Source organism: Capsella rubella, unplaced genomic scaffold (genome assembly GCF_000375325.1).
Source record: "Capsella rubella cultivar Monte Gargano unplaced genomic scaffold, Caprub1_0 scaffold_7, whole genome shotgun sequence".
Lineage (NCBI taxonomy): Eukaryota > Viridiplantae > Streptophyta > Magnoliopsida > Brassicales > Brassicaceae > Capsella > Capsella rubella.
In genome coordinates, this window is record NW_006238917.1 from 14,859,253 (window position 1) to 14,870,500 (window position 11,248).

General features: G+C 34.7%; 1 protein-coding gene across 1 annotated transcript; it reads left to right on the forward strand.

The window, feature by feature from the left end:
- The first annotated feature begins 4,559 nt into the window (after window positions 1-4,559).
- Window positions 4,560-10,335, forward strand: LOC17877563 (condensin complex subunit 3). The gene is made up of 12 exons (XM_023779669.1): window positions 4,560-5,092; window positions 5,385-5,588; window positions 5,722-5,867; window positions 6,119-6,387; window positions 6,462-6,559; window positions 7,187-7,334; window positions 7,415-7,854; window positions 8,164-8,678; window positions 8,759-8,819; window positions 8,906-9,175; window positions 9,417-9,678; window positions 9,810-10,335. Exons 1-12 carry the CDS (start codon window positions 4,649-4,651, stop codon window positions 10,124-10,126), a joined length of 3,174 nt encoding a protein of 1,057 aa, XP_023635437.1. The 5' UTR covers window positions 4,560-4,648; the 3' UTR covers window positions 10,127-10,335.
- The last annotated feature ends 913 nt before the right edge of the window (window positions 10,336-11,248 follow it).

The window sequence follows — 11,248 nt, forward strand, 5'->3', positions numbered from 1 at the left end:
GGTGATTTGAGTTATAGGTAACAAAGGGTGTTCGTGAGTTGAGAGTGGTGTTGTCTTTTATTTTACTTGTGTCTCTTTCGGATTTCTCAAAGTTTCAGGCCACACAGACAAAAAGCACGTGAAATGGTTCTTGTCTTCTTGATATACCAAGTAACATTAATTAGTTACAATTTATATGTGTAAATTAATCATAACACCACGTGAAATGGTTCTTGCGTTCTTGGTAACAACACAACTAACATTAACTAGTTACAATTATTATATGTGTAATGGTTCTTGCCTTCTTGGTAACAACACAACTAACGTGAATTTTTTTTGAAATCTTAATTGTATAATTTATTAATTCTGCTAATTTTTTTTAAAAATAAAATGATTAATCGGTCAACGTACCATGTCGTGCTTCAGCTTATATTATGCTTAATGAAACTTTCGATTTAATGAGTTGTATACAAATTTGTAGTATTTTTTCTTTCTCTTTTTTTTTTTTTTTTACGTTCGGTGATTTTCATCAAAGATGTGAAGGTTTTTTTTGTAGGAAATATTTATTTCCAATTTTTTCGTAGGAAATTATCATGTTTTCTTGTAGTGAAATAACATATAGGCTAATGACGTGATTAACGACATCCTTACTATAGTAAAAGAGAAGTATACAGGGATTCGGGTTGGATTTTTTAAAGAATTCCGGGTTAAATGTTTAATCGGGTTTACAAACATATCAAACAACTAAACCGAGTTTTAAAAAACCAAAAAACACTACATTAAACATAATTTACTTTACCAAAAAACCCAAATCCACAAAACGAACAAAAGTTACTAAAAAATATTACATTACAATTTGTTTTCTTACACATGTCTAAAAACTATATAATACAATATATTTTGAAAATATTCATCAATCAAAAACTAATTTAACCATCTTAGAAAAAACAAACTTAACTATCTAAATTAAACACCAACAATCCATTTTCTTAAAATTAAAAATTTACATAATTTGGAAAAAAAAACAAAAACCGACATTTTTCCCCTGCCCTGTAGCGCGGATCTAGGCCTAGTTGTGTATTAAAAGCTATGTTAAGTCCAACAAAACGCATACTAGAGCAAGCCAGTTAAGAGCCTTTGAAAAAAGAAACAGAAACTGTGTGCGAGTTTTTCCATGATGATCAGTGGAAATTACCCATTACGTCGGAAACTCTTAATATACTAAAAGATACAAAACGATCTCTATACAAATCAAAATCTTTTAACTCCAATTCGAAGGTAGACCAACTAAGAGAAATGATACAAGAGACTTGTCTAAACTTAGAGAGCAATATTTATCCAAAAACAGTTGGTATACAAAGGTAGATGATATTTGTGCTTTCTTATAGAGTCGTATTTAATGTTTAAATGATATAAACAAGAATGATTTTACTTATTATGTAATTGCATAGAGAAAGTTTACTTATTCATGATTCATAGAATATGACTTCCACTAGATTCAAGATAGATGGAGAGAAAGTGCCTGCGAAAGGTGATAGAGAGGTCTTGGTGTTAAAGCGATGATGAACAATATGAAAATGCTTGTGGAGAGGCTTCACGTCATGCAAAGCTCTATGAGTCCAATATAACCAGAACGTACCTTTAGGTAAATGAACACCGTGCTTCCAATAGTAGAAGTAGAAACACCAAAAAGAACAAATGATGAAGTAAGTGGCAAGAGAGACAATGTAATTACGAATCACGACCATACCGCCGCCGGGAAGAAGCTGCCGACTAGGCTGTTATACGATGCCGTTTCTTCCACCACCCCCTGCATTATATTGCTACTCTGCTATCTTAAAAATGATAGTTTTTGTATGCATGTGTGTTAAATATAGCAAGAAGTGGTGGACCTAGACGTTTGTAGAAGTATAAAGAAAACGCATAACAAATGAAGTTTGTTAGATGGTTGCAAGATAGTAAACGCGATTTCACGATTTTAAAACGCAATTAATTGAATTTGGTTTATTAGGAATAATTTTATAGTTTGGGTGGAATTAGAAAGTTTATAGGGAGTATTATGATGAATAGGCCTGGGCAAAATACCCGAAGCCGAATACTCGAACTGAACCCGACCTGTAATACCCGAACCCGTTTTACTTCGGTTCTTAAGAAATACCCGATCGGTTTTTATTCTCAATACCCAATAGGTATCGGGTATTACCCAAACCGAATCCGCATACCCGTGGGTACTTTTAAGTACTCGAACACATGTATGTAATATTAGGTTTCTTTACATGTAAAGAAGTTCATTGATGAGTTTAAGTTACTGAGGCAACTTCATCTCTGTCATTATTTTAAAAAATTGTTTAAAATTGTTTTTAGTTTTTAAAAGGTTTGGTTTTATGATATATGGATAATCTTGGTTAAATGTTGCCATCTTGGGATGATTCTTCTTTCTTAGTTTCTTCCATTTATCAACTCAAATATTTTCATAATCACTTTCATTAGTTTAAGACTTTAAATTATGCTTTTGTTAGTTTGGTTTCTTATTTTGTCAGTGACTTGTTTGATTTTAATCTTTGAAATGTTCAAAACTTGGTTAAATTTGTTTACTAGTAATATATTCTTTCAAAAATTTGTTAGTTTTGACAAATAGTTTCAGATTTATGGGTACTTTGGGTAATTTCGGGTCGGATTTTGGTAGGTACTACTCATACCCAAATATATTTTGGGTAATTTTCAGATTTCTTAAATCATTACTCGAAGTACCTGTACCCGAAAAGGAACCGAACCGAACCCGACCTGAAGTTTTATAAATACCTATTAGGTTCCTATATTACTAACCCTGAAATACCCGAACCCAAAAAACCCGGTCCGAACCCGACCCGAATACCCAAATGCCCAGGCCTAATGATGAACAAGGGAGAGGCCGAATGTACAGGGTGATTTTAGTTGAACGTTTATAATATAGGGAAATTGTTACATGCAACCTATTTTCTAGAATAATAGATGAAACTATGCAAAAATAATTAGCGTTTGAATTGTATCATGGTCACTGCACACTGGACAAATCCATTAACGGATTAGATTGTTTATTGTATATAAAAACGGTTTGTGGTGGTCTGCGGTGGTTTTCTTTTATAATTTAGATATGTATCACTACGGACCATAATTGATGAATTGTGAACAAAAAGACGTCTATTCCATCTACGGTTTTGTCCGCTTCAACCGCTGACACCATTTGAACCTTTAAACTAGAGGTTGTTACCCAATAAGAAGCAGTAATATAATGAAAACAATTGAGACATGTTGTTAAATTGTGGTTTGTTATGGATTTCCAATTCAAAACCAATTAGCAATGAGTGCTGGTTCTAACCCTTTATATATTACTTAAATCATATCACATATTTTAATGTGGGATTTTTCTTTACACAAGTAATGGCTTAACTAAGGTTTAAACCATGTTTGTTGCATCGAAGACAACAAAGCTTTCGCTTCAGCTAATAATGTTGTTGTATTTGTTAGGTGTAGTGTAGTCTTAGGGCTCCTGCATTGGAGTATATTACCAGCGTCCCTCCCCTATTTTTACTCAAAAATAAATCAAGAAAAGAGAAATAAGGAAGTACGTCAATGAAAACGCGACGGTCTTTTACTTCTTCTTTTCCAATTCGCGGGCCCCACTGACACGTGCCGTCCCGCGATTTATTTCTTTTTAAAAAAAAAAATCTAAAAATTAAAAAAAAAAAAAAAAAAACTAGAGTGAGGGACGAATAACGGATGCCCACGCTCTTAGAAGATCCTAGCTTTTTTGCTCTGCCTTAGATTATCCTGTATGATCCATCCACTTGTGAGTACTTATTTAGTATGGACGTGATTATCCTGCATGCAACAATAATTCCATCATATGTTTTTTTCTGAAGTTGGAGAAGGAGTAGTCACTTATTATAATCCTTACATGAGTGATGAGATAAATAATTCACTACATATTTAGTCCAGAAAATAGTTTAATGAATAGTTTACTACTCAATGAGATAAATTTATCATTAACAAAAATGATTTTTATCACTATATTATCACACATATTCTTTTTCTATCGTTTAAATTTATTAATTATAACAAATTTTGAAAACTATTACATGGACTACTTTTAGATTCTCACGAGTAATAATACTTTCTTCTTCAATACGTAGAATCAAGGTAAACAACTCTAATATACATAACTAATTTCTTGCAGAATTTATGTCCATTAAAAATATTTGTAATAAAACAAAAATAACAATTTAATTCTCAACAACTCTAATATACATAATTGATTTCTTGCAAAATTTATGTCCACTAAAAAATATATAATAAAATAAAAATAACTATTTAATTCTCTACACCCAAAATTGAACCGTCATAATTAACAACCGTTATCGTTATCGGCCCATTAGATTTATTTTTTCCTTTTTTTTACATCATCGGCCCAATAGATTTATTTTTTCCTTTTTTTTACATCATCGGCCCATTAGAATTAAATCTGTCATTTTCTTTTTTTAAAAGAATATCAAATATCCTCCCGCTCACTCAAAAAAATTTGAAACAAAACAGATCTAAACCCTCACACTCACAAGAGCGTCATCGATTCGAAAAAATTCACCAAACATTTTGGGTCTCTTCTCTCTACAAGAATTTCAAATTCAAAAAAATGGGAGAAGAATCTGGAATCGCCATGGCTTCTGAAGATCGAAACCTAACCCAGAAAATCGCCAAGATCTTAAACGAGACTCGCACATCATACGCTACTCACAACCGCAAGCTAAAGGAGCTCGCAACAATCCGGTCGAAACTATCTTCTTCACCTGAGTCCGACGAAGAGGAGGATTCTTCATCTTCTTCTTCCTCAGTCCGTAGATTCTCTTCGGTGTTTTTCAAAACCCTAACCCCTCTTTTTGTCGCGGCTCAACGGAGAACCGCAGCGGCGGAGCGTGTTGTTCGATTCGTGGCGGAATTTGCTTGTCTTCGTTGTAATAGTTCAGATGGCGATTCCGATTGCGATGAGTTTTTGGAGGAGTTTCTCAAGTTTTTGATGGCTGGGTCTGTGGCTGCTAATAGAAACGCTAGGTTCAGGGCTTGTCAGATCATTTCAGAGGTATAAGAGGATTCGAGTTCTTTCTCCTTACAATTGTAGGATTCAATTTACTGGGTATTGGTCTTTGGGGTCAAATTCAGGATTATCAACTGTTTTAAGCTTTGTATTGTTGGGTATTGGTCATATTCTGATAAATGTTTGAAATTGGAATATAATTTGTCAATTTGATGACCTTTAGATAGATTTATTGGATTTGAGACTGTGCTTATGTGATGTGCCGCTGTTCTTGAAGGCCTTTAGTCTTTTTGGTCTTTTTTTACTTATTCTGCACATTGTGTTTTTTTTTTTCCAGATTATATTGAGGCTGCCAGATGAAGTGGAAGTGGCGGATGAGTTGTGGGATGATGTAATTGATTGTATGATGTTGCGTGTTCGGGATAAAGTTCCTGTTATCCGTACGTTTGCTGTCAGGTCTCTTTCGCGCTTTGTGAACGATCCTGAGAACAGTGACATTCTTGATTTACTCCTTGAGGTGCTTCCCCTGGAACATAATCCGGTAAAGTTTCTATCTTGTACCGTTTTTGGTTTGCTATCAAAGTCTGAGCGTAATAGCTACATTCTAAATCATATTTGCAATATAGTCATCATGCCTGCCAAAGTCTTATTGCATAGCTTTTTAATGTTTACAGGAGGTACGAAAAACAATTGTTCTATCTCTGCCTCCTTCAAATGCAACCACCCAAGCAATTATTGATTGCACGCTCGATGTGAACGAATCAGTACGCAAAGCAGCTTACTCAGTTCTGACAAATAAAGTTCCTCTTCAGAGTCTGAGGTGAAATTTGGGCTTAAAGCTTTGATCTCTTTATTTAATTTTCGTCATTTTGCATAGTCAGATTCAGCCTAAAGTTTCCGTCTCCTTTTTTCTTCATAGAAATTTGTTGATCGACCTCTACATAGAAGTTTATGCCATTTTTTTTAGTACCAAATGTTCTACACTTGGCCTTATTGACGAAAGTTCTTTCCTCTTCCCTACTGTCCTTCTATTCTCTCCTGACTGGTATTTTTTTCATTTTCCTGCGTTAGTATCAAGCTTAGGACCACAATTCTTAAGAGAGGACTCGCTGATCGTGCTGTAAATGTCTCAACGGAATGTTTGAAGCTAATGAAAGATCAATGGCTATCTAACTGTTGTCAAGGAGATCCTATTGAATTCCTTAAATACCTTGATGTTGAAACCTATGAATCTGTAGCAGAATCGGCGCTGGAGGTTCTGTTAAGTGAAGGTTTGATAATGCCCACCGATGATAAAAGCATCCAGCAGTACATATTGTCAGCAGATGGTGAAGCTAGAGGTCTGTTGAAGTCTGTACTATATATACAATGTATTAGTTTCTGCATGTGCTTATATTTTCTTTACCTGTGTTAGATGAGAGCTCATGTTCAGCATCCAGCATCCAGCTTATGGAGCCAGAGATTGCTCTTTACTGGAGGATTATATGCAGGAAATTGCACATAAGTGCTCAAGTAAGTGTGCAAACTTATCAACTATTCATTTCTCTGAGGTTAGGTACTTCAATGCGACAAACACGGTTTTTGTGAAGGCACAGATTCTGATAATTTACCTATTTAGCTCAACTGGATGATAATGTGCTTTAATTGAGATGCTTTTGATGAATTCCATAACTGACTGCTTGATTCACAAACGAGAGAATTCTAATCTGTATTGGCATTATCTTAGTCGTTGGAGAATCTCTATTTATATTTCCAGTGATAAATATTTGTCTAATCATGGCTTATCCTGTGACTTTCAAGTTATGATTTTACTGCAAATTCTTTTTTCTTTCAAACACCTCACATCTCAAACTAAACAAAGACATCACCGAAATCAATGCATCAAATATTATCAAAATACTAAAACACATACTGACAGTTTGCTTCACGTTTTCTTGTGTTGCATAGCCTTTTGTTGAGAACGCATATACAGTATGTCTTTAGGTTGTGCCTGAACTAATTCAAAATCCTCTAGGATATATTGTTTGCTATACAGATTAGCTTTTGAAATACAATTCTTGGTTCTTGTAGTGATTTTATGCTCATAGTGGTAATTATATATATATGGGACACGCTAAAAGTGATGAGACTGTCACACAGGTAAAGGGTTCTGATGCTGCTACTGCGATGGGAGCTGAGGCAGCAGTTTATGCTGCTGAAGCTTCAGATGCGAATGATTTGCTGGAAAGAATTCTTCCTGCATCAGTTTCTGATTATGTTGATCTAGTTAAAGCTCATATAGAAGCTGGTGAGCCCGGATTTTTTTTTGTATCTCAAAACATAGACGTTTTTATTTGGGATATACCTTCTGCTAACGGTAATTTTCAGGACCAAATCATCACTTTGCTTCGAGGCAGCTATTATTGCTGGGCACAATGCTTGATTTCTCTGATGCTATGCTCCACAAGACCGCAAGTGCTTTTGTCCAGGAGCTGCTCCACAGACCTTTTGAGCAAGAATTAGATGAAGATGGGAACAGTATTGTGATTGGAGATGGTATAAATCTTGGTGGTGATAAAGATTGGGCTAATGCAGTGTCCAAGTTAGCTAAGAAAGTCCATGCTGCGCCTGGAGAATATGAAGAGGTTATACTTGTTGTTGTTGAAGAACTAGCAAGACCCTGTAGGGAAAGGACTGCGGATTTCCTGCAGTGGATGCACATGCTTTCTTTGACAAGTCTTCTCTTGGAAAATGGAAAATCTGTGCATTCACTGCAAGGAAAGGCTATTGAACCAGAAGAGATATTGCATGCTTTGTTGCTTCCAGGGGTATATTTTCTTCTCTCCTCTATTTATTATTGTCATATTTCACTGCTTAGGGGCGCCACTGGTTTTATTTTTTTATTTTCTCTTGAATTTTGACTTTGAAACTATCAAGCAGCTTATTTATCCTTGTCAATTTCCATTTAAGATGCTGATATTCCATATGATCTCTGCATTCTTTTGTTTCATTTAAAATTGTCAAAAGGTGTCAATATTTTTAAGGAAACAGCTGATCATACAGTTTAATCTCTTTTGCTCTTTTGCATAAAAAGCTTGGTACGAAACACTCTTTCTGATATGATTCATGTCATGCAGGCAAAGCACACTCACTTGGATGTGCAAAGGATTGCTATAAAGTGCCTTGGTCTTTTTGGTTTGTTAGAGAAGAAGCCTAGTGAAGAGCTTGTTAGGCAGCTACGGGCAGCTTTTTGTAGAAGCCCTCCTCCTATTAGTATTATGGCTTGCAAGGCACTAGTGGATCTTGGGATGTGGCATAGCCCAACAGAAGTTGACAAGGCACTGGGAGAAGATCTCTTGTCACAATTTGAGGATGAGAGCATTGATTGTGCACCCATCGACTTATCCAATGACGAAGAAGATATGAACTTTAAAATGCTTGATCTCTTGTATGCTGGACTTGAAAGTGATGACTGGAGAGCATTCACAGAGAGTAGTGAACATGAGTCGGTTAAAGCAACTGTTGGGGAGGGGTTTGCAAAACTTCTTCTTTTAGGAGAGAAGTACCCAAGCTTGCCTGCATCTTTTTATCCTTCAGTTTTGGGAAAGCTGATTGCATTATATTTTAGCGAGGAGTCAAAAGAACAACTGAGGTATAGAGATTTTGTTTAAATTGGTAACTTTTCTCACCAAATCTAATACTAATGATTTGTTCTTCTTAATCATTTTCCAGGTTTAAACAGTGTTTATCTGTCTTCTTTGAGCACTATGCTTCCCTCTCGGAAAAGCATAAGGTAATAGAAACCATGATGTCCTTAAGAGCAAGAGGTTAAATGGTATGTTAGTATAACACTGCTGAATGATTTTTCATGCAATGCAGGGATATGTGTCAAAGGCTTTTGTTCCTCTCATACGCTCAATGTGGCCTGGTATTGATGGAAACTGTAAAAGTTCGTCATATGTTGTATCAAATCAACGCAAGCGTGCAGTCCAAGCATCCAGATTTATTATACAGATGATGCAAACCCCGTTATACAAAAAAGAGGCGAGAGGTGAGCCTGAAAGCCAGTTCGATAAATCACCAGAAGATTCTGTCCAGCCTTTACTAAACTTTACTGAAGATGGGTTAGCCATACGCATAGCCATCGAGGTTAGTTGCTTTCCTTAGACGTCTATAGTATCATATTTTCCTCAAGATCCAGGAAAGTTTAATCGAGAGTTAAGAAAGCATAGACCTGACCAAAATTCTCTTGTCCATTAATGTGATAATAGAGAATAGTTTAACTTTCACTGTCACAATGTCTTTTGCCTTTCTAGTTAGTTGAGAGCAATCATCCACTCAAGATGTCTGTAACACTGGTTAACCCGTTTGCTAATATTGTTTGCCATAGATGCTTAGCTTCAAGGAAAAAAAGACTGCTGCTGAGAAGGCATATGTTGCAGCACTGTGCAAAATACTTGCGCTGCTCCATCTGAAACCATCAGAACAAAATGTGATAAAGTTGATGAAAAACCTCTTAAGCCAACTTGCAAATTCAGTATGTTCAGAGAAGGAGCTTCTGAAGGACGTGAATCCGATCCTTGAACATCTAACACCTTTGGATGTTTGTCCCAGCGAGAAGCTTACACAAGATCAAGCAAATTCCATCTTTGGTAAATTGATATTTTGCCTTGTACATTACAGTTTAGTTTAAGTTACAAGTAAAACTAGGATGGTTAAAGTTATGTTGGAGTCTATTGTGTCTTTAGAGATTTGATTGTTTCTTTCTAATGTCAAATTACAGAAACACTCGGAGTAAGCTACAACTTGGAGATCACTGCAACTACAACAGTGCCACAGACACCAGCTCCTTGCTCAAAAAGACCACCCCAGTCAAGAAGACGAGTAAGTATTGAAGAAACTTCATCTGACGAAGAAGAAGAAGTAGCATCTCCTCCACCTTCTGCTTTGATGAACCGATCACACCGAGCAAGTAAAGCTGCTGCTTTAGCCAAAATAACGGCAAGCAGAGTGAAAATGAGCAATGTAGATGAAGATGATGAGGAAGAAGAAGGTTCATCTGATGTTACAGCAGAGGATTCAGATGAATCTGATGAATAATTGTAGAGAGTGAGTTAACTTACGGATTCGTTCTCTTGTTTGTACGTCTCTTACCAAGTCAATGTTCTGTTTCTTTTATGGTTGTGAAAAGATTGTAAACAGATCTTCTTGTAAGTTGTAACAAATCCCTTGCTTGTTATGTGATCTTAGACCATCTCCAATGGTTTTTGCTATTTTTTCCTCTATTATAGAGGTGACTTTTGCTTCAATGGTTTCCTCTATTTTTTTTCTCTATAATAGAATATTCCACATAGATTCTTTTAAAATTTTAATATTAACACCGTCTATTTATAAAAGTTGCAAATTAATCCATTTACTTTAACTTTTATAATATTTTAATAAAATAATTACTTTTATTTAAATTAAACATTTATTATAAAACATCATATTATATATTATTTTTTAATTAACAAGTACATCACATTACATAAAAAACAATAAGATACTAGATTCTTAACCATCAGCAAAAGTGTATTTTTCCCATTGGTGGATCCGGATGTAATTTAGGAGAATATTAAGTAATTTTTTTGGTATTAAAAGTATTATTATGGAATAAATGAAAAAATAAAATCTTTTTTTCCTTCAATAAAAAGAAAATCTATTATTTATATATATTAACTTTTGCAAATGGTAGTCTCAAATTTTAGAATATATATTTATATTAAAACCTTTAAAATATTTTATATTATTATGTTATTAAATATATTTATTCTATTTATTTTGGTCATAAATAAAAGAAGTTTGAGATTAAAAGGACTATTTTGCAAGAAAATAGTTCACCTCTATTTATAGAGGAAAAAATAGAGCTCCTCTATATATAGAGATAAAAATAGCAATCTCTATAATAGAGGTGGATATAGAGGTGGGTTGAAGCAAAATTTGCTATAAAATAGAGTTTAGAGGAAGAAATAGAGGAGGGTTGGAGATGCTCTTAGGTTATGTCTGCGAAAAACTTGGATTTGGAAAAGACAAAGTCTTAACAAAAAAACTAAACACATGTAAAAACCATTGATGAATATGAAAAATGGGAAAGTTGTGAAGTGTGAACTATCCCAATTCCCCAATTTCGTATTTTTTTAACAAAGTTAATGCTATCGTAAACTATTTTTTTGTTTTTTTTTT

Coding starts and splice junctions, on each gene's coding strand:
- LOC17877563 (XM_023779669.1), top strand. CDS start 4,649: ATGGGAGAAGAATCTGGAATCGCCATGGCTTCTGAAGATCGAAACCTA. Junction 6,560..7,186: donor AATTGCACATAAGTGCTCAA/GTAAGTGTGCAA, acceptor ACTGTCACACAG/GTAAAGGGTTCTGATGCTGC. Junction 8,820..8,905: donor CCCTCTCGGAAAAGCATAAG/GTAATAGAAACC, acceptor CATGCAATGCAG/GGATATGTGTCAAAGGCTTT.